This window comes from Chinchilla lanigera, unplaced genomic scaffold, assembly GCF_000276665.1.
Source record: "Chinchilla lanigera isolate Chin_1 unplaced genomic scaffold, ChiLan1.0 scaffold00033, whole genome shotgun sequence".
In the NCBI taxonomy this organism is placed as follows: Eukaryota; Metazoa; Chordata; class Mammalia; order Rodentia; family Chinchillidae; genus Chinchilla; species Chinchilla lanigera.
This window is the reverse complement of record NW_004955434.1, coordinates 19841146-19866181: the sequence shown is the minus strand read 5'-3', so window position 1 is coordinate 19866181 and position 25036 is coordinate 19841146. Positions and strand designations below refer to the sequence as shown.

Here is a 25036-nt window from a genome sequence, read left to right as displayed (position 1 = left end):
ATCACCAAATAATCTGTAACTGTAAATCAATAAAGGGAGTGCTACTTGCTCTTACCACACTACCAATGTCTTAAATGTTGTAGAGAAGCAGAAACATATAAAAATTAAGAAAGTAAATGCACCAGGATGCAATTTCCTCAAGAGTCCAGTCACTCTCTGTATACTAAGGAAGTCAGTTTCCTAATACATAACCTATTCCCTTAAATATCTGTAATGGATTGATTCACACATTAAGGCATATCCTTCTCTCTAATTTAAATATCATGCAGACGTGCAATCACACATACCCATAAAACATACCCATACTATTGCTGAATATTTATACATATCTATTTATATTACATGTTATATTACTGTGCACACACATAGAAAGACTACCTTACTAGCCTTGTTTCCTCCTTTTTCAATAAAATCTATGACAAAAGAAAATCTTGAAATTTGATGGGAAAATAAGTGAACAAAAAGTCAAAATAAAGAGAATGCCACAAAAAAATATTTTGAAAAGTACTCATCAAAAAGATGTAGAAATATTATGGATTGCTGGCAACTGTTATCTTCTATTAAAATTTTCCTAAAAATTTTTAAACCAAAGAAATCACTACCTCAGAAACGTATTTTTAACTTTTTTAGATTTTTTTATATTTCATTTTTAAGGGCCCGAGAAGAGTCTTAAAATTATACTGCAATGAATTCTAGCTACATTTATAAATTTAAGCCTTAATTTTATAATTTTATAATTATGTCAAAGCCCATGATTCTAAATATGATTTTTCAAAATACATTTTATTTCAAAATGCGATAGCCTTTATTTTTTAATGACTACATTTTAGGGTAACTATTTGAAGTCAGTTTCCTGCTTTGCAACATCAATTTTTAAAAAGCTGTGGGTCTTAAGTGAAAGAATATAAATTAATGCTAGTCCCCACTGGTGGATTTGAATATATAACTTGCTATTTAAAAAAATAACATGTATTAAACTACCTACAAGAAGTTAGATCCAAAATTACAGTGTGAATTACATTCTTGGTGTATACCTTTACTTTTGCATCAATGCTGTATTTTTCTTTTCTCCAATGTGTTTCCTCCTTCCTCAGTTTCTCCAGGTCATTTAGCAGGTCACTGCAGCGGATACTTAATTTCTCATTTTCCTCCTCCAGATTTTTTATAACCAGTCTGTTTTGCTCTTCTTTATTCTGTACACACTCCTTAGTGTCCTGTAGAACAGCACCATGAGGGCCGATAAACAAACAGAAAGAAAAAGGTGAGAACTAATCAGCAAATATAAACTGTGCAGTTTTACCCTCCCAGCAGCTGGTTCTGTATTTGATGGCCAAGGTCACCTGTGTACTTTTATTGGCCTCTTTTCATGCAGGTGGATGGGTCATATTTTTTCACTGGATGACAGCTTTGATGAGTACACATTTGCAAAGAGCCCATTAATTGATCAAGCTGCCTTTGATGCTGTCCCCAGCTATTTTTGAGACCCACACAGACATATCCTCCCAGACCTGGGTTTTATCAATTAATAATGCCAGTCCCATCAGAATCTAATTAAAAGAAGCCACACATTCACACTCCTACTTTCTTAGCTCCATTTCCATCATTAACTATTAATCTGAAAGTTATAAAGCTTGGAGTCTTAGCTTTAAAGCATCTTTATCAGAGTTTTTACATGTGAGAAAACTGTATGATACAGCAGGGCCTAAGGCAATTTTTCCTCCAAGCCTGTCACTTTCTGTGCCACAAAGGCTGACAAAGCTTAAAGCAGGACTTCAAAGCAGCAGTCCTATAAAACTATGTACAAGTCAACACACCTTAACTTCTTGACTTTTATCTTTAAATTCCTTTTGCAAGTTACCGAATTCTTTCCTCAAGAAAGCATTTTCTTCATCTACTTCAATCTTCCGTTTTACAAGGTCATTTATTTCCTGTTTTAGTAATGATTCTCTCTGTGAAAAAAATTTTGAATTATTAGTAAACTGGTATATCTTAGAAAACATTATTTTATCTTGTGAGTTTTAGATTTCAACTGATAAAACCAGGATGAACTTGCATTCATAATAAAATCCATCAGCACAATTCTCATTTCTTGTAACATGCCATGGATTTTACCTAAAATGTGCAAGTATGTTATCTATAAGTTTAAGATAAAAATAGACTAAAGTGAGAAACTAAATGTTAAGCTATACCCAGGAACAAAACTGCACAATTTAAGTACACAACAGGAAAAAAATAAAATTTTATAAAACATTCCAGTAAAACAAATGCATGTATATCCAAAGTAAGAATTATACACCTTTCTGAATGTCATTTGGAAAATTTCTTCAGCAAAAGCATTTAGGTTTTAGCAAAGGCAAAAATCATTTCAAAGAATAAAAACAGTTAAGTTTGTTTAGGTACTAAAATATATATTATCCCATAGATAGAATATTCAGAATATTAATACTGCTGTAATTTTTAGCCAAATAGTCTTCTCACTAGCTAGAGACATCCAAATGATATGGTTATGGATACACCCATGACTCAGTTCCCTCTTTTTGCTTTACAATTTTCCTCTCAGAATACTTATACCTTCTAGCGAACTGTCTTCCTAACTCTATCTGAAAGACTATACAATCCACAATCTAGTTCTAACTCCCTTGTATCCAATCTCACATTTGCAGCTTCCTACACTATCTCCCTATTTGGATTCACAGTCCTTCAAAGCAGCATGACAAAAAAGAACTCCTGACTCTATCTTTCCTAGATTTTTCAATTTTTGTCAACTCATCCATTTTTTAAACTAATACTTACTAAGCACCTACTATCTGGGTTGAAAGCTTTATTTGAAGCCTCCAAGTCAGATTCAACAGTGCCATTTGTCTGTCAACCAAGAAGCAGAAATTTCAAAATAGACATTTTATTTTTTAGCTAACATGCTCAGAAGAAACTAGTCTTTATTCTATCTCTGGTCTATCACTGACACTGATCTCTAAGTATTATGTACTCCTATTTTATTCCTTATCCAAACTTTTCCATAGGACTTGAGGATGAAGTGAAATTTGGGGGTAAGATTCAGGGATGGAATATAAAATGCACTGAGTTTAAGGAATAATTTGAGGATATCTTCTATATTCTAATAGTCTAAAGTTGTAATGTTAATGGTTGCTTGTATGTTACAAATAGAATAAAAATATTTTAGATACTGACTACTACAAAAATAACCTATTAAGTAGGTAAAGAATTAAGGGAAAAAGTAACCAGAAATGTTCTGAACATAGCTGAAATACAACTATACCATTATCTTGGAAGTCTATATGTTTGTTGTATATATTTTCTTATCTTTTTAAAACCTCCTATCCCTCAGGGTTTCCACAATCATGGAACTCTGTTTCTTATCTTTCTCTTGCTTTTCTTTATAGTCTGAAGATACATACATTCTTATTTAATACATTATATAGTTTAGCTTATTTTTAAATTAAATATAAGTTAAACCACACTACACATATTCTGGCTACTTTTGTTCAGTATGTGCTCCCAAATCCATCCATATGAGTGATATAGCTGCCATATAATTACCTTGGTATATATTACGGTTGTTACATGAATATGCTATAATATATTTGTGTGTCTTTTGTCATTATATATTTCAGTTGTTCCCCATCTGAGAGAAAGAAGTGCATAGAAACAATGAGCTAAAAAACAATTTAAAGCAAATCTACAGCTAGACATATGCAAGAATTCTTCCCAAGCAGTAATTGTCAAACTATAGACACCAATCTAATGGTGGGTCATTAAATCAGTTTTGTCATCAGACTGACATTTTTTAAATGGATACTGACATTTTTTAAATAAAAACATTAAATTACATGTATGGAATTTTAGCATAAAGATGCCAATAAGAATAAACATATAAAAATAAGCAGACCCACTATACAATTGAAATAGTTTCTAAATTTTTTCATGTTTAAATTGGAATGGAATTTTTATTTTATTTAAGTATTATGAAATTTACACTTGGTATAAATATTGTTGCACGTTTACCTTTATTATGTTTATCAAGACAACTATTATATGAAATTTTCTTTATATATATACTGTGTAATGAAGTAAAATGTAGAAGTGTGGGAATCATACTAATGAAAGTCTGAAAAGCCTTTCTCTAAAAGTTTACATAAAAGGTAAACTTGCTATGTACATTTTAAGAGTTCACATCTCTCAGTTTCCCCACCAACATTTAAGATTCAGGCTTCAGAATCCTTTACAAATCCAACAGGTATGAATGGTGCCTCTACACAGTTTTAATTTTTATTTCCTGTTTTAATTATTAGACTATATCAAATTGCATCCTATATCATCAGAAAACATAAAAACAGATACGCAGTACAAGAATAGCCCATTCACAATTTACAATTGTTTTTTTCTACTCACATGTAAGTCTTACCCTTGTTTAAATTCAACTTCCAACTCCTCCATCCTCCATGAAAGCCTCCTCAACAACAATCTCCGTATTTATAATCCCTGACATTTCTAAATGTCTGTATTGCTTATATTATTCATTTAGCACATACCACACTATCTAATCTTGCTAATTATTTCTTTACATATTCGTATTATCTCTCAAATGATATAATTAGGTATTATTAAATATTACAGATGAGGTTGAGACTGAATGCTAAGTTCAAAAATGTGAATGTTATGATCCTGAAAAAACATCTGTATAGGCCTATCCTTTGAAAGAAGAAAAGACAAAACTTTAGTATCCTGCATCTATTCTGGACTCTAGGAAGGAGAAATCACTACACAACTAACTTAAAAATTTTACAAGGTTTTACCAGTTAAACCGAGCTACACTTAATAGGCATTGACACTATACGTGATACCACTGTACAAGTGTGTTTATAAGACTATTAAATAAAGTATGGCATTTGGATGAATTATAAGGGAAAACATAGACCTAATTTACAAATTAAAACCCCTAATAATGTGGGTTACTGGCTAACCAAAACTATCATATCCAATAATTATGTTGATAAATATGGTATTCGACTTCATAATTAGTAACATCACACAAAGATGTACTTCCAAGAGGACTGACAAATTCCCAAAAGTGTGTAAGTCTATATAAGGCAACATATTTTCCTAATGAAATATACCCTAAATGTTCTATTTTAAGTGAGGAAATCATAAGTACATGCAGCTAAAATGCATTTTAAAACTTAGATTTATGAAACTTTTTCAATGAACCTTCCTAAATACCTAAATCCTTAATGGCCTGGTTTCAGTTAACGTTAAAATGGCAAATAAAACTCAGAAGAACCATAAAGCAAAAAGGGTGAAAAGAAAGAGTATGCCTGGAACACATAATTTTTTTTTTTTTTTTTAAGGATAAAAGGAGGGAAACATTAACAGACATACAACATTTTACAACATATCACAAGCACAATACAGACAATACAGAGTTCCAAACAAAGTGGTAGGGAATTAACAATGGTGGTTGTATTACATATTGATATCTTCAAAGTGGCTTCTCATGAAAACAGATATAGACATGCAATACTGGTCAACCAAAGACTCATTGACAGTTTCTTTCAGCATAGAAACAGCAGACAGAAGAACAACCATGTTATCTATCCTGTATATACATACATACAAAATTTCTCCTTCTTTCCCTTCTCTTTTCCCACATCCCAGAAGCCCTTTACTCTTCGGTGGTTTCCTATCATTTCACAGTGTCTATCATACCTCCGAGTTTAAATTAACTCTTTCAAGTTTTACACTAGTGACACAATGCGGTGCTTGCACATGTATGTTTGATTTATTTCACTTATGAGTATGGTCTCTAGTTGTGACCATTTAAATATAAAGGCCTCGAGTTTATCTTTCTTTACAGCTGAGTAATATTCCATTATATAAAAGTACCATAATTTTCTTATCCAATCCTCGGTGGATGGACATTTGGGTTGCTTCCATATTTTAGCAATTATAAATTGTGCTGCTATGAACATAGGTGCACATATATCACTGTGATATGATGTTTTTAGATCTTCTGGGAAAATACCCAGCAGGGGGATAGCTGGGTTGAATGGGACCTCTAAACCTAGTTTTCGGAGGAATCTCCAAACTGATTTCCACAGTGGTTTCACCAGTCTGCATTCCCACCAGCAGTGGAGAAGGGTTCCTATTTCTCCACAGCCTCGCCAGCATTTGTTATTGGTTGATTTCTTAATGCTAGCCATTCTTACTGGGGTAAGGTGGAATCTTAGTGTTGTTTTAATTTGCATTTCTCGAATGACTAATGATGTTGAACATTTTCTCATATATTTATTTGCCGTTTGTATCTCCTTGTCTGAGAAATGTGTGTTCATCTCAGCTGCCCATTTTTGGATTGGGTCTTTGAATTTGGAGGGGCTGAAATTTTTTAATTCTTTATATGTTCTAGATAGAAGCCCTTTGTCTGAGGGACAATCAGCTAAAATTTTTTCCACGTTTGTTGGTTTTCTTTTGACTCTGCTGGTGATTTCTTTAGATGTGCAGAAACTTTTCAGTAGGATGAGATCCCAGTTGTTGATTCTTTCAAGTGTTTCACGTGCAATTTGGTTTTTATTCATGAACTCTCTGCCTACCCCTATGTCTTCGAGGTTTTTACCTACTTTCTCTTCCAATAGATTTAGTGTTTCTGGTTTAATATTGAGATCTGTGAACCATTTTGACTTGAGTTTGGTGCATGGTGATAGGCTTGGAACACATAATTTATTATGGATGAGCCAGGAAATGGATAATTCACACCATGGTCCAGGGCCGGGGATAGAACTCAGTGGCGCAGTACCTGCCTGGCAAGCTTCACATACCAAGTTTGATTCCTGGTACAAAATATACACATATTCTTTTTCCTTTTTTTCATTTTAAAGAGAAAAGAACAAAAACAAAATAACAAAAACAAAGACATTAAACAACATAAAAACAATAAAAATCATACCAAATTTCAAAACAAGGTGATAGGAAATTAACAGTGGTTGTTATATTACATATTGTTATCTTCAAAGTGGTTACTCAGATAACCAGACATAGCATGTAAGAGTGATCAAACAATTAGATATTAATTGTTCCTTTCAATAAACCAACAGAAATTAGTATTACAATTACCTTGTCATATATACATATATATATATATATACACACACACACATTTATTCCCTTCCTTGCTTTTTTTTCTTTTTCCTCATCCAAGTTGTTCTTTTCTTTTGAGCAGTTCTTTCCCTTTCACAGTATCTACTGTACCTTTCAGATTTTATTTACTCTTTCAGTTTCTTACAATAGGGAGGCAATATGATGTTTACACATGTGAGTCTGATCTATTTCACTTGTGAGTATGGTCTCTAGTTACATCCATTTACCTATAAAGCCTCAAGTGGTTTTTTGCTTGTTTGTTTTTTCTGGTACCGGAAATCGAACTCACAACCTTGCATCTGCCAGGCAGGTGCTCTGCCGCTGAGCTAAATCCCCAGCCCCAAAACCTCAAGTTTATCTTTCTTTATAGCTGAGTAATATTCCATTGTATAAAAATACCACATCTTTTTTATCCACTCCTCAGTTGATGGACATTTGGGTTGCTCCCAAGATTTAGCTACTACAAATTATGCTGCTATAAACACAAGTGCACATATATCGCTGTGGCATGATGTTTTCAGTTCTTCTAGGAAAATGCTCAGAAGGGGAATAGCTGGGTTGAATGGGATCTCTAATCCTAGTTTACTGAGGAATCTCCAGACTGATTTCCATGGTGGCTGCACCAGTCTACACTCCCACCAGCAGTGGAGAAGGGTTCCTTTTTCCCACAGCCCCTCCAGCATTTGTTATGGGTTGATTTCTTGATGATAGCCATTCTTTCTGGGATGAGATGGAATCTCAGTGTTGTTTTAATTTGCATTTCTCAAATGACTAATGCTGCTGAACATTTTCTCATGTATTTATTTGCCGTTTGTATTTCTTCATGTGAGAAGCATGTATTCAAATCAGATGCCCATTTTTGGATTGGGTCTTTGAATTTTGCGGGCCTGATTTTTTAAAATTCTTTATATGTTCTAGATAGGATTCCTTTCTCTGAGGGTCAATTGGCTAAAATCTTTTCCGCATTCATGGGTTTTCTTTTTACCTTGCTGGTGATTTCTTTTGATGTGCAAAAACTTTTCAATAAGATGAGATCCAAGTTGTTTTTTTTCCAAGTTGTTAATTCTTTTAAGTTTTTCCTGTGCAGTCTGATTTTTGTCCATCAACTCTCTGCCTATCCCTATGTCTTCAAGATTTCTACCTACTTTCTGTTCCAGTAGACTTAGTGTTTCCTCTTGACTATTTAGATCTGTGACCCATTCTGACCTTAGTCTAGTGCATGGTGATGGACACGGGTCTAGTTTTAGTCTTCACCCTGTGGAGAGCCACCTTTTTGGCACCACTTACTAAACAGGCTACCCCTCTTCCAGTGAACACGCTTGGCCCCTTTGCTAAAGATAAAGTGCTGAGTGTGTTTGTGCTTGTGGCTGCATCTTCTAGTATGTTCCATTGATCCTCAGGTATTTTTTTTTTTTGCCAATACCATGAGCTGGGATAATTGCATTGCTGATGTCTATTGGTATATTGCAAAGAACAGTTAATGCTTAATTTATGTTTTTTTGCCTGATCTATTTTGTACACCTATATCTGGTAATCTGAACAACTTGAAGACAACAATATGCAATATAACAACCACTGTTGAATTCCTACCATCTTGCTTAGTGAAGCTCTGGATCATTTCTAATGTTTTTTTGGTTTTTTTTTTGGTTTTTTTTTGTACCAGGAATTGAACTCAGGACCTTGCGCTTGTCAGGCAGGCACTTGTGCTGCTAAGCTATATCTCCGGCTTTTTTACTATTTTTTATTTTCTTTTATTGTTTGACCAATCTTGCATTCTTACATCTGATAATCTGAGCAACTTCGTTGAAGATAACAACATGCAATATAACAACCATTGTTAATGCCTATCATCTTGTTTTTAAGTCCTGTATCATTTTTATTGTTTCATGTTGTTTTGCTTTTGTCTTCATTGTTGTTCTTTTGTTACTGTTTTTTTCATCTTTAAAATAAAAAAAATCAGCAAATCATGATCCAGAAACATCTATATAGAGTAAGAAAAGAATAATAGCTCAGAATAATGCAGAAACAAAGGAAAAGAAAAAGTGAGAGGTGACAGCATAAGGCCTGAAACTCTACCTGGCAATATTTGAGCATAGTTAACTTATTACTAATACTACAGTACTTTCAAAATAGATATGAAAGTTTTCATAAGGAAAAGAAAAGTAATGAAATCACAACAATTAAAACAATAGTAAATGAAGAAAGGAACAGTGGTAAGGAAACTAATAGCAACTGAAAAAAAAAATCTTATTTCTGAGCTTCCTGGAAAGTGATAGAGCAGGGCATGGTGATGCACACCTGTAATCCCAGCACTTGGGAGGCTGAGGCAGGAGGATCGTTTTGAGTTTGAGGCCAGCCTGGGTTACAAAATGAGCTCAGGGCCAGCTTGAACTGCATAGTGAGACCCTGTCTCAAAAAGACAAAAAAAAAAAAAAAAGCAAGAAAAGAAAAAGAAAAGAAAGTGATAGAAAAAAGGGAAATATAAGGTTAAAAAGGAGTCATCATTTAATTAAGGCCAATATACCAGGTTATGAGAAGTCATGTTATTTAATACTATGCTAGAAGGGGAACTAGTTATACTGTTTATTTTATAACTAACAATGACAAAGGTAAACTGTATTCTTACCAAAAGAAATTGTATGGCAATTCTTTATATGAATATCCATAAAACACAAGTGATAACAGTAGAATTCAGTTAAGTTTTGTGCAATCATCTAAAAATCCAGTAATTATAACATTCTAGCAATTGAATTAGATACACAGTTAAGACAAACTGAAAGATTTAACATTTCTTCCCTAGGCTAAAGAGAGGCCCAAAACAAGGTCCCAAGGTACGTTATTTCTCAAATAGCCCTGATACATATCACTGTAATGGATCAACATATGGGACTGTATCAGACTAAAAAGCTTCTGCACTACAAAAGTATCGATCAATGAAATGAAGAGATAACCCACAATATGCCAAAAAAATTTTGTGAGCTACTCCTCAGACAGAGGACTAATATCTAGAATATACAAAGAACTCAAAAAAATTAAGCTACCTAAAATTAAATATCCAGTCAAGAAATAGGAAAGAGAAATGAACAGACTCCTCCCAGAGAAACAAATACAAATGGTCAACAAATACATGAAAAAGTGCTCATCATCTCGGGCCATTAAAGAAACTCAAATAAAACAGTGCTAAGATTCCATCTTACGCTGGAAAGAATGACAATCATTCAGAAATTAAACAATAACAAATGTTGGCCAGGTTGTGGAGAAAATGGAACCCTCTTTCATTGTTGGTGGGAACATAAACTAGTACAACCATTACACAGTATGGTGATTTCTCAAAGAACTAAAATTATAAATTCCATATGACCCAGCGATTCCTCTCCTAAGTATCTTCCCCAAAGAGCTTAAGACATCATACGACAGCAATACATACATACCAATGTTTAGCAGCATAACTCGTAACAGCTAAATCCTGAAAACAGCCTGTATAGCCATCAAGAGATGACTGAATAAAGAAAATGTGCTATCTCTATGTAATGGAACACTACTCTGCTATAGAGTGACAAATTCAAGACATTTGTAGGAAAGTAAATGTACCTGGAAAATATAATATTGAGTGAAATAAACCACACACACAAACTTAAACATCGTATGGTACCACATAGTGAGACAAAGTACAAACAAAGAGAATAATAAAGGATGGATAGAAGGGGACAAGGAGAGAGACCCCTTGCAACAGGAAAGTGGTCCAAAGGAAAAAATGCAAGGGATGAGGAGAAGGCGAGAGGGAAATAAGTAGAATAAAGTTATGGCATATACAGGAACATAATAACCTCAATTAATATAAACATTATATGCCATAAAATGAGCTTAGATTAGTAATATCAAAAAGAATGAAAAATGGAATAGTGGAATTGAAGGAAGAAGGAGGGAGAGCGAAGGAATGGGAAGGGTATTTGCAAAAAAGAAACAAGCTGTAACATGTATATGTACCCACTCCCCAATATAATTATAAACTTCATGAACTTCAAACATCTAGTAATAAAATCAAAAATTAAAAAAAAAATCTCATATTAAAGGCCTTTTTACCTCAGCTGTTTTTACCCATTTGGTTAATTTTATGCATCCAGTTGGCTAGGCTAAGGAACTCAAAATACCCACCACAGATGTGATGAAAATATTTTTAGATGTAACTAACATTTATATTAGTGGACATTTAGTAATCAAGATTATCCTCAAGAACTCTGTTAAGTACTTACATTTTAGAAATCTGAGAGCTCTGAAATAACTCAATGATACATTTCAAGGTCTGAGTAAAAAAAAAAACAAGCCAAAGCAAAAAAAAAAAAAAAGAGAGAGAAATTTAAAAAGCAGAAATTAATGAAATGGAAACTAAAAGAACAGTACAATGGATTTTTAAAGAGTATGTTCCTTTTAAAGATAAACAAGATTAACAAATGCTTAGCCCAACTAATTAAAAGATACAAATTAATGAAACTAGAAATGCAAAAGGCAGTATTACTGCAAATACTACTAAAAATCCATAAGATGGATAAATTTCTAGACAGATATAAACTACCAAAAGTAAACTAAGAGGATACAAAAATTTAAATAGATCAATAAAAAGCAATTATAATAAAGCATAAGTATAAAATCCCCTCTCCAAAAAAAAGGCCAACACCAGATGGACTTATTGCAGAATTATACTAGAATCTTAGAGAAAAACTAACACCATGCTACTTAAATTATTTGAGGAAATATAAAGAACACTTCAAAGTTCATTCTACAAAGCTTCCACCATTCTGATACCAAAACTAGATGACTCGACAAAGCAGAGAACAGAAAAGTATCTCTGATGAACACTGATGCAAAAAATCCTCTATAAGACTCTTGCAGACAGAATCCAACAATACAGTAACAACAATATATATCATGATTGAGTTAGTTCATCCCAATGAGGTAAGGATGGTGCAAAAACAAACATAAATCAATAAATGTAATAAACCACATAAATAGAATGCAGGATAAAAATCACATGATCATCACAACAGATGCAAGGAAAGCCTTCAACCAAATTTAACAGCTCTGCATGGTTAAAAAAAATCAATATAGAAGGATCTTATCTCAATATAATTAAAGGTGTATATGACAAACCCAGAGCCAGCATCATACTGAGTGGGTAAAAACTAAAAGCATTTTGTCTAAAACAGGGGCCCCAGCCACCTCCCCCCAGGCCATGCACCAGTGCCGTAAGTAATGCATGGGAGAATGAAGCTTCATCTGTATTTACAGCCACTCACCATCACTTGTGTTACCACCTGAGTTCTGCCTCCTGTCAGATCAGTGGCAGCACTTGGGTCTTACAGGAGCTCAAACCCTACTGTGAACCTTGCAGGCAAGAGATCTAGGTTGCAAGTTTCTTTTAAGAATCTAATGTTTGATGATCTGAGGTGGAGTTAAGACAGTGATGCTAGCCCTGAGATGCAGTAGAAAATACAGATTAATACCTACAGAGGGATTTGAATGCATAGAGACCATGGGAAATCAACTGCATGCACACTCATATTAAAACCCTACCAGTGGGGCTGGGGATTTAGCTCAGCGGCACAGTGCCTGCCTGGCAAGTGCAAGGTCCTGAGTTTGATTCCCAAACCGGAAAAACAAACAAACAAACAAAAAAAGGCGATGTTAAAACCCTATCAGTAAGTGGCAAGAAACAATGGAGCTACACTGGTGGCAGGCAGCAACTGAGATGATATTCTTCAGTTGCAAAGCTGCCACAGAACCCAACACTTCCTTTTAGCCTGTGCATGCCCGCCTATGAATTTATTTACCATTTCCTACACTGTGTACATTTTCTAGTCACAGTTTTGCTAAGTACAAAAGTTAACTCCAGCCAAAATAAGTAAAAAGAAAGAAAGAAAAAAAACTAACATCACTAGAGAGCATCTTTGAAAAAGAGAAAAGATCTGAGTATGAGCCAGTAGACTACTGCCAAAAAAGAAAGGTACATTCAAAAGAAAATACCAAGAGTCCTAATTAAATTATGGGCTTACTGCAACAGACGATTCACATTCTCTAGACTGATCTGAAGAGATGACATGGTGGGTATAAGGTGTGGTGACTGGCTCGCCAACGAAGCCTTGAAACTTTCAAAACTGTTACACCAGTTTTAAAAGTACCCCATATTAAAAGATAAGCCTTGGGAGTCTTTCTAAAGAAAAACATGAAAATGAAGAACAGAAGCAATTCTTACTGAAAGCAACTACTTCAGCAAACCTGTCTGCACTGACAGCATCACTCATGATGCTAACCACGTGGCTAAAGCTAAGAAACCCTTCCCTACTGGTGAACATTTGATCCTGTCCTTTGCTAAGGAAATTTGTCATGAAATTTTAGGACAGACTGCAGCTCAAGAGGTGGCATATGTACCTCTTTTGTTTAGCACCATAACTAGATGAACTGATGAAATAGCAGAGCATTGTGAGGCATAACTACTACAGAGAACTGAATCACTATGGTACACCATTCAGGTTGATGACGCTACCATGCTAACAAGAAGGCAACAGGGCTTGTTGTGTGACATACTCTTCAGGAAGAGGTGCATAAAGATATGTTATGTGCACTTTTGTTGCCAAAAAAACGACAGTTGCAGAACTACTCAAGTCTTTGAATGGTTAAATGTCAGGAAAATTTAATTGGTAATTTTTTTTCTATATATACAAGGAGGCTGCCATAATTGGATGACTTCCTGGTTTCACTACTGAGGTCAAGGAGGTTGCTTCTGAACTTCTGAATATCATCCATACAGGAATAGTGGCTAGCTGAAAAAAAAATATGCCACCTGAACTAAACACTGTTGTTCAGGATGTGATTACAATGTCAACAAATTAAAGTACATGCCCTTAACTCATATCTGTTTATGCAGCTCTGTGAGGAGATGGATGTAGAACACACATGGTCTTCTTTTATACAAAGATGTGAGATTATTTTGTAAGGATATATAGCTGGCCAGAGATTTTGAGTTACAACAGTTATCCAGAGATTTTTTTTTTTTTAAGAAAAAGTCACCATTGGCAACACATTTCAGTAGCACAGACTGGGCTATAAAACCTGCTTACTCATGTGACATATTCAACCTGCTCAACAAACTCAATCTATTATTTTAGGGGTGTCTGAGTTACTTTCTTGTTGCTGGGGCAAAACACCTGACACACACAAGTTAAGAAGAAGGGGTTATTTTAGCTCACAGTTTGTAGAGGTTTCTATCCATATTCAACTTATTCAACTGGTTTCAAAGCAGGGCAGCATAGCAGTGGAGAAACAGTTCATGGTGTTGCAGAGAGGAAGCAGTGAGCCTTCATTCTTCCCCTTTTTATAACATCTAAACCACAAGCCTACTGGTTGGTGCCACACACACTCAATCTGAGTCTTTCCTTTTTAGTAAATTCATCACACACCCAGAACTATGCCAAACTAATCAATGGACTAATCCAGCATCACCCCCATGATCCAGTCACTCCCCAAAGCCTCACCTATGAGCACATGTACTTTTGGGGAGACATCTAGATATAAGCCACAACAAGGGGCCTTTACTTTAGCAGATAAAGAAACCGAATTCAAAGCTAAACTGGAATCATGGGGTGATTTATGATCACTGAGATTTTGGATATGTTTCAAAAATCAGCAGCAATTTTGAAAGAGACTAAGCCAGGGCCTTCTTTCTCCCAGCTGGTCTATGATTGCTTATCTCAGCTTTCAAAAGAGCTTAAGAACTACTTCCAAATCATAAGAAACCCTGAAAATGGGAAGGAATGGATCTGTAATCCATGTGAGAATAAGCCAGGTGGAATGATTTTGTCCATGCTAGAAGTGGACTGACTGCTTGAGATTTCAAATGATGGTTCCCTTAAAAGTGTATGTGGGACAACTTCAAATCTCCGTATGTTCTAGATTAAAATCAAGGTGAATAACCTCAGATTGCTACAAACATACTGAAAAGCCTGCTTTCATTTCCAAAATCCTATCTTTATGAAGCAGGGTTTTCTGCAGGGACAGTAACCAAAATGAGATTATGGAGGAGATAGGACATAAGCAACACCCTTTGGACATCATTGTCTCACATCAACTCCAGATGGTACCACAAAAACAAGCTCAGGGCTCCCACTAATTCTGCATTATTATGAGTTGAATACTATTTCATTATATATTACTATAATAGACAGCTAAGTCAGGTAATTATAGGCAGTCAGACAGGGCTAGGCCCTCAAGGGATTCAGTGCAGAAGATGACAACACATTACATTACAAATATGGCTGAAGGCACATCTGTCAAAGGCCAGGCCTCAGCATAATGACGGAATGCCCAGGCCTAGACACTTCCCCAAAGGATAAGCAATAAGTTGAATTTATACTGTAATTGATATCACCTGGTCTAATAAATAGACAGACATCAGTCACCCAAAGTCACCAGAACCTCTGAACTGAATTCATCTCTTCCTAAAAATGTCTTTATTTCCATGTACCTAGCTACATGATCTCATTCTTATTGGATCACCATTACCTAAGCAGCTATACTTGTAATCTTATTGTCTGATTATAGTTTGACCCACATTGTACTACCTCGTGATTTTGCTTTAAAACATTCTTAAAGAAGTGGGTTCTGTGGCAACTCACTTCTGGTTCCCCTGCTGTCTCTGAGAAGCTATCTTTCAATCAATGTTTCCTACTCTTAACCTCTGTTGTTCCTTAGAAATCATTCTTTGATATCAGGGGACACAAACTCGGGGTATCTGCCATCTAGCAGGTTTCGAGTTATGTTTTCCCTTTCTATCATTAAAATGTAATAATAATAGAAATAAAGAACACAAGTATAGTACACTTAAACCATCCCAGAACCACCACCCATACACCCCCGTCTGTGGAAAAACTGTCTTCCACAAAACCTATCCCTAGTATCAAAAAGGTGAGGGCGCACTGCTCTAAAAGCAGAAACAAAGTAAGGCTGTCTACTTTCAACACTTACGGTCGACACAGTAACTGAAATTTTAACTCCAGCAATTAGGTAAGACAAAAAGAGACACAAATAGGAAAGAGGTCAAATTATTCTTATTTGCAGATGTGAACTGTTACCTAGGAGACCCTAAAACAACCTAGTGAGAAGGCTAGTGAGAAGGTTTTTATATCTTATAAATTTAGCAAAGAAGCAGCATACAAAATAAGCATGCAGAAATCTATACCTTTTCTATACACAAATAATAAACCTGCTGAGGAAAAAAACTTTTAAGTCTACTCACAATAACTTTAAAATAATTAAAATACTGAGGTATAAGCCTAACTAAGGAGGAAAAAGACCTTGTCTTGGTTACTTTCTCTTGTTGCTGAGACAAAATACCAGACACGCAAAATTAAAGAAGCAAAGGTCTATCTAGCTCACAGTTTGTGGGGGTTTCAGTCCATACTTGGTTGGCTCCAAGGCAGAGTGGCACATAGCACAGGGTAACTGTTCATGCCGGGAGAAGATAACAAAAGTAGCAAGAGCACAAGGAAGGAGGGGCAGAGGGAAGCAGCCTCTTTCCCTCCCTTACATTGTATACAAACTACCCACCCCTGGGAGAGTGTACCACTCACACCATAATCCCAACACTGGACCAAGGATCAATCATAGACTCTAGAAGCCCACTCCATGACTGCATGAGGTTTTGGGGGGGACATCCAGACACAAGCCATAACAGACCTCTATGGTGGAAATCACAGAACACTGAAAAAAGAATTCAAAGGAAACACTAAAAGATAGAAACACTCCCATGCTCACAGATCAGGCCATTTGTTAAAATGGCCTCATTACCAAAGGTAATCCACAGATTCACTGCAATCCCCACCAAAAGTCCAATGATATTATTCACAAAACTAGAAAAAAATGATACAGAAATTTACAGTGCAAAATAGCCAAAGCAATCTTGAACAAAAAGAGCAGTGCTGGTGGTATCACAATTCCCAGCTTCAAAATATACTACAAAGCCATAGTAACAAAAACGGGCTCATACAGGCACAAAAACAGACAGGTGATCCAATGGAATAGAATACAGGACACAGAGACAAATCCATGCAACTAAAGCCATCTGAATCTTGACAAAGGAGCCAAAAGCATATGTTGAAAAAAAGACAGTCAGATCAACAAATGGTGCTGGGAAAACTGAGTATCCATATGTGAAAAATTCAAACTAGATTTCTATCTCTAACATGGGGGTAATAAAAAAAATCTATTCACAATGGATCAAAACTCAGATATAAGATTTACAAGTTTGAAACTCTTAGAAGAGAACATAGGGGAAACCCTTGATGCTATAATCACAGCACAGACTTCCTGAATAATATACCAACAGCACAGAAAATAACAGTAAAAATCAACAAATATAATCAGGATTATAACAAATTTTAAAGCTTCTGCCTAGCAAAAGAAACAACAGTGAAGAGCCTGCCTACAGATTGGAGAAAAAAACTTTCCTATCTGTGCCACAAAAAGATTAATACCAAGAATAAATAAATAACTCAAAAAAAATAACATCACTAAATGGGCAAATAAATTCAACACATACTTCTTAAAAAAGGAAGTACAAATGGCAAATAAGCATATGAAAAATATTCAACATCTTTAGCTATTAGGAAAGTGCAAATCAAACTTCATTGCAATTCCATCTCACCCTAGTTAGAATGAGTATCATCAAGAATACCAAAAAACACTGGTGAGGATGAAAGAGAAAAAGGAACTCACCTACATTGCTAGTGGGAATATAAATTAGTCAACCATTATGGAAATTCCTAAGGATGTTCTTCAAAGATGTAAAATAGAGCTACCATTTGATCCAGCTATATCACTCCTCAGTATATTAGCAAAAGAATTAAACTCAGCATACTATAGAGATACTAGCATTCTCACTGCAGCACAATTCACAATACCTAAGCTATGGAACTACCTTAGACACCTATCAATAGATGAATGCATAAATAAAATTAGATAGATACAGATGATTGATAGATAGATACAGATAGACACACACATATAATGCAACATTATAGGGTCATAGATACAGATGATTGATAGACAGATAGATACAGATAGACACACACATATAATGCAACATTATAGGGTCATAAACAAGAGTAAAAACCAAGTCATTGCAGGAAAATGGGTGGAACTGGGGACCACTGTGTTAAGTGAAATAAGCCATACTCAAAAAGTCAAATATCATCTGTTTCCTCCCATAGGTGGAAACTAAAGTTAAAATAGTCAGATGTGACATGAAATAAGGAAGGCTATTAGAGAACAGAAATGGGGAGGGGTACAAAAATGGGGGTAATAGACGGAAATGATCAAAATATATATATGCATGTATAAATATGTTCCAAATAATATGAATTAATATGCACTAATAAAAAGTTTTAAATACAAAATAAATGTGAGTAATTTTTTTTTTCTTGTTATTTTTGGTTTTTTTCCAGTACCGGACACCGAACTCACGACCTTGCGCTTGCCAGGCAGGCGCTGTGCCGCTGAGCTAAATCCCCAGGCCCTAAATGTGAGTAATTTAACCCAATCAGTTGAAAGGCTTAAGAAAAAGACTATAATCCTGGGAGACAAAAGCAGTTCTACCATCACTGTGCCTGAAGATTTATGCTGCAACATGAACTGTTTCCTCGATCTCCACTCTGCCACCTTGCCCTGCAGAATTCAGACTTGCTAACCCAAAACTGTGTGACCCAATGGCTAAAAATGGGTCCCAATGGCTAACCCAAAACTGTGTGACCCCATGAAAGAAAATGGGAAAATATGCAACATTTATGGAAGTCAATTATTTTTATAGTTTCTACAGTAAACAGAATATACACTAAAGCATTACAAACAACATCAATAGCTATTAAAAAGTGCCAAAAAGCTAAAAAACATTAAATATTATTATTTTTTAAAAGTTTATTAGTATATTGGACCCTTGACTTATGAACTCAATTCACTTGTGAGGGCTGGTTGTAATTCAAGTTGGTTGTAAGTCAAGACTATTTTTCCCATAAATAATGTAAATACTCATAATGTGTTCCAAACCTCCCAAAGCACCCCTTAACTAACCTTTTCTTAATAAAAAGCATGGTATAATATATGTAATCTACCAGAAACACCAATAATTTTCCTAGTGTATTCACCAAAAAGCTGTAAAATGTTCCCAGCTCACCAGAAACAATTTCATACTCACTCACCATTCGAGTGGACGTCTCTGGCTTGCAGGAAGGGAGGATGGAATGGAAGGTGGTTACTGTTTGGAAGGGGAGCCCCCTTCCAGAAGAACATCAGCACTCTGGCTCTCTGGGGTCCTTCCTCTCCTCGAGAGAGTCTGCAGCCTACCAGGACGTTCTGGCTCACTATGTACTCAGCCTTCTCACAACTACAAATTGGTCTAAGGTTGTCTGTTTCTGTCTTTTCTTTAACACTGTCCTGTAGAATGACATGACACTGTCATTAAGCAAGTGAATGCAGTAACTGGCTTTTTCTCTGACTGGGGGGGCTCTTCTCTACAAATGTTTGTAGCTCTGTCCACTTTTTTAAATCTCATGGGTGAGCAGGAGCACTGTCCATAATGAGGAAAGCCTTGAGTCATAAGTCTTTGTCCTCTAGATATGTCTTAATAGTAGGACAGAAAGCCTCCTTGATCCACTCAAGAAAAAGTACTCGTGTTACCCAAGCTTTTGCATTAGAATTCAATTTTGCATTTGACCCCAGCCTAATCTTCATGATTTTGTTTTCTGAACACTCTGGAGGTCTCAGAGTGGTAAACCAAGAGAGGCTTCATCTTGAGGTTACCACTCGCATTGGCACATAACAATAAGATGAGCCTATCCTGCATAGGATTGTGACCCGGCATATTCTTCTCTTCCTGGGTAATGTATGCTTTCCCGGGCATTTTCTTCCAGAAATGGGCAATTTCATCACAGCTGAAAACTTGATGAGACAAAAGCCATTTCTCTGTGTCATCATTTCAAAGTGGTATATTGTAATTTTCAGCAGCCCTTTTATTAGCATCGGCAGTTTCACCATGCCTAGTTACACAATAAGCCCCTGTTTTCACTTTAAAGTTATGAAACCACCCTTACTGGGATGAAATGTTTCACCATCATCACTCATTGGTGGATTATCCTTTATAAGATCTGCATTTATAGCCCTTGCTTTTTCACAAATTATACACTCAGGCTATAACCTGGCATCTTCCTTTCATTTATCGACACCAACAGCAGCCCTTCTACCTCATTTAACACTGTTGATCATGACTTTAGCAACACTCACTTCCTTGTACAAATCTTCTCTGTGTAAGACTGTCAAGATGGTGGGTTTCAAAATGCTGATCATATTAGCAAGACTGGTCACACGAACACCACTCTCATAATTTGCCCCAGTTTCTGTCTTCTTTCCAACTGTGATTGCTTCCTTTACCTTCCCTTGCTTCCTCAGCTTCTTCTCTAGCTCTTTGGGGGCCATCCTGATAGCAGTAACCACAGCAGTTTTATACAGCACTGAGCAAAATCACATCCACAAACATGCACGCCTGGGCTCAGACTGATGCTTACGTACGCTTACACAGGCTTTTCCGGCATCACGAGTCTCTGCTTACAGCCGCACAGCAGCCCACATTTGGGTTGTAATTCAAGACTTTGGTCCGGTCCGAGGTTAACCTAAAATTTTGATTGTATCCCAAATTGTTCATATGTGACACCCACTGTGACTCAAGGGTCCACTATACATGTTTGTAGTACGTCACTGTTGAATTCATTGTGGGGAATTGATATATGTATATAACACATCTCAATTTTTTTTCCTTCCCCTCCACCCCTCCTTTTTAAAAATCTTTTTTCCAGGATCAGATTCATTTATTATACAAGTCTTCATCAAGTTAATTATCATAAACAAAAATCAACTATTATCAATACAGAATCAATAATGCAATTTTCTTAAGAAAACACAACTTTTCAGAGGTATAAATTCCAAATTGATGTATCATATTAAAATCTATATTCCATTTTAGAAAGAATTTCTATGGACATAGGGAATAAAAGTAGAATTAAACCCTTATCTAACATAACTATAATCCTTTAATAAAACAACTCTACAGTAATAACAAATGTTAGATAGAAGTTATCATGACCCTTTAATTGATAAGAGACTCAAAAGTCAGAAAGCATATCTGCCAAAAAGCTACCCTCATTAAACTCAGAAAACTTCCTTACATGGTTTTTAAAATGTTTACATCTTGAAAATGATTCCTGAAAGCACAGGCCACTTATACTGCTACCATAACATACTGATTATATGACTGTATATAATTTTGTATAAACTATTATGTAGTTATATATTATATATACTTTGATAATTTACTGATTAGGTGTGAGATGATTATATAATTCAAAAATACTATTTTCAAAAGATAAAATCAAATTATTCATTATTTTTTACTTTTCTACAAATTTAAAAAGGAAATGATAATTGCTAATAATCAAACAATGACTAACATAGTTATTAAACTATAACATTACCATAAGTTTTAGTGAGCAAATATCAAAGCCTACTAATTCAGAAAACAAACACGCTGTAAGCAAAGTATAATAATGAACAGACTGACTCTAGTGATTTCAAAATAGTAATGCTTTAACACAACCACAATACTCTTAAAGAATATTATTGTAAAAAGTATTTTAATATTTTTATTATAACACAAACCTGTTGCAATTCTTGTATTTTTGCATCCTTGACCTGCAAAATTTCTAGAACTTTTCTGTCTTTAGCTTCAGATTTCTGTTTTTCTCTAGAAACAAACATATAGACAGTTTATTAGTCATAACTGCTGCCTAATCCTTTGAATGTTACATCCCAATAATGAATATAACTTTAAAATGCAAATAATTATATCATTTTGGGTTGACAGCCCTTTCTGAATTAATCACAAACCATATAGCAAGTGACAGCAACTTATAACTGAAGACAACCTCATAGTAACAGAACAGTACAGTTTATTAGATTTAGATATACAATTCAAAAACTGTAAAACACAACTTAGCCTTGATTGCAATGACCTATGCCATCACTTTTAACATAATTAACAAAAACATTCTTGCCAATGCAAACTCTTTGTAAATAAAATTAATTAGATTATGGACTAAATATTACCATTTTTTAAATAACAGTTTCAAAAATGAGAGAATCAGTGATACATTATAAACAATATTCTATGATTAGAATTTCTGGACTTCTCACACTTTCCTACACATTTCTAGTCTTTGAGAATACTACTACCTAAACTGCGGGACAGCTGCATATTCAAACCACAGGTCTCTGGTGAAGTCATAACATGTAAAACTGACTGCCTTCTAAAAATAAACAAATATAGCTTTAAATAAGAAAGGAGAAGGGAAAAGAACAAAGGTCTGAAGCGATTACATTCAGAATGACACTGGTTACTTTATATCACGAATGGGGAGAAATTTACTAGAAGCAGATTCACAGATGTAAAACACTTTAAAAATAGGTAAAAGAAATAAGAATGTGTACCTAAATCAGCCGTGTGTCACAGAATTTACAGATAAGGAAGGGGTAATCTTCCCTTAAAGAAAAATGCAGCAAATGCCTTAGGAAACACAAAAGGGATATCAGAAGGAAAACCAATCATAAAAGCATACAACTGGTTATAAGAGATAAGGTGAGGAGGTATAACAATTTATAAAAATATTTAAATTCTAATAAATTAGCATAAGCTCACACTTGAGGTTCTCTATTCTCTAAATACACAGTATTAATAGAAAAACGTGTAAGAAACATAGCTTTGTCTGTGAGAGTCACAAATGAGGCAGAAATACAAAGAATGGAAGGCTACGTGCTATCCGCTAGGCCCAGGCCCAGGCTGAAAGGTGGGAAGGAGCTTGGCCTTAGGTCACTGGGAATAAAAGCACCTTGCTCATGTGTTTCCACACCAGGCTCAGTGTTTGAAACCAACACGAGGATGAGGCTCCAAACTCATGAAAGGAGACTGGAAAAAGCTTCTGCCTACCCTCGCTAGAAACTAAGGACTATGAGAAAGTCTAAGGCAAAAATTTACAGACATTGCATCCCAATCAGAAATTGGCATCTAAAGTCAGGTGTGGTGACACATGCCTATAATCCCAGCACACACACAGGAGGCTGGGAGAATCACCATCAGTTCAAGGCCAGCCTGGGCTACCTAGTGACCAAGACTTCAAGGCCAGCCTGCCTTAAAAAAAAGAAAGAAAGAGAGAGGAGGGAAGGAAAGAGAGACAGAGAGAGAAAGAAACTGGACTCTAATACTGTGCAGCTCAGGCTCTCCTTATACTGCCTCAAGTCACTGTTGGCAAAGTGCCCCAAATTACAGATATAAAACATTTCAGGAATGAAGACGAGGTGATGCTGACACATCAGTGGCAATCACAACATTTAGAGAAAAAAATGAATCAGACAAAGAAGATTCACAGGGAAAGAGGAAACTTACCTCTCAAGATGTGACCACAATGAAAATAACCCAAAACATTAGAACCCACATACACCACACATGACCTCAATAATCAGGAGCTGCAATTCTCAGAACAAAATGGAAGTAACACAACACACTGAAAAAGAAACCTTTAAAATAAGTTAAAAGTGCTCAAAAACAAAAAATCAATGAAAAATACAAAAAAAAAAAAAAATAAAGCAAGGGCATGTAGATGTAAAAAAATTATTAAAGATCTTAAATTTTATTTATAATCACTGAAGCAAAAACCTAAAACTAGACACAGATAATTAATGACATGAAAGCACTAATGAAATATTCGTCTAGTACACTGCACAGAAAAATGAGTTTTAAAACATGACAGCACAGTTGAGACATACAGGTTCCACTCAGAAATTCTAAGAGACCCTAAACATTCCAGAAATAAAAATAACAGAATGAAAGATAAAGCATTATGTGTGGAAGAAATTGCTAGAATGGTTTAGAATTAAACAGAGTCCTCAGATTGAAAGAGTAGCTGCTAAAATAATAAAACAGGCAGCATACCTGATACGTTAATCCATGGTTCATTTAACACACACTATTTATTGAGCACTTACTAAGGTAGGTATTGCCCTAGAGACTAGAGATAAGGCAGTGAAAAAAAATAAAACAAATGGCCCATGGAATTAATGTTTTAGTAAAGAGATACTAAAAATAAAAGATATAGAAGTGAGTACATAGTATGTCAAATAATTTCAAGTATGAAAATAAATTAGGGTAACTAAGAAAGGGATGGCAACAACCTTCCTTTCACTACCAACTTCCCATTTATACCTGATGGTTAACAAATGACCCTGCTGATAAGTGAAATTTGATCAGAGAACTAAGGCAAGGAAATCAAAATCATGCAGACCTCAGGAAAGTTTTCCAAACCAGGAAAATAAAGTATAAAAGACACTGAGGCAGAGCATACGGCAGTCACCCCCATCACCGGGTATGTGTTTAAAAAGCCACCCCTTGTGGCCACCCGAAACCACAGAGAGAACCAGACCTTACACATGTGATGATACATATATATATTTAGCATAATGTTCAATTTGTAAATTTGGCACAGATTGAAAATAAAATAAAGCAATTTTAATATGCTGTAATAAAAAATATGTAAATACTGTCTCTTGGTTTAATCCTGGAATTTGCCATTTAATATTTCCATACCACAGTTGACTGCAGGTAAATGAAACCATTCAAAGCAAAACCACGGACAAAGAAGGCCGGAGGAACTACTAATTGCTATATTCAAAGAACAGTAAAATAGTAAGAATGTTTGTAGTATGAGGGACAAAATGGTCAATGGGGATAAAATAATATTTT

At 35.2% G+C, this 25036-nt stretch overlaps 1 protein-coding gene across 11 annotated transcripts in view; it reads right to left on the bottom strand.

Moving 5' to 3' along the window:
- Nucleotides 1–25036, bottom strand: part of Cntln (centlein, centrosomal protein) — a gene marked incomplete at its 5' end in the record, with an annotated part of 307086 nt that overhangs the window by 252004 nt on the left and 30046 nt on the right. For all 11 annotated transcript variants that reach the window (XR_001234816.1, XR_001234817.1, XR_001234818.1 and 8 more), the window contains 3 exon segments: nucleotides 1035–1214; nucleotides 1815–1949; nucleotides 21904–21988. Coding sequence is in view for 8 of the 11 variants with exons in the window: in XM_013516378.1 (XP_013371832.1) it covers nucleotides 1035–1214; nucleotides 1815–1949; nucleotides 21904–21988 (400 nt within the window).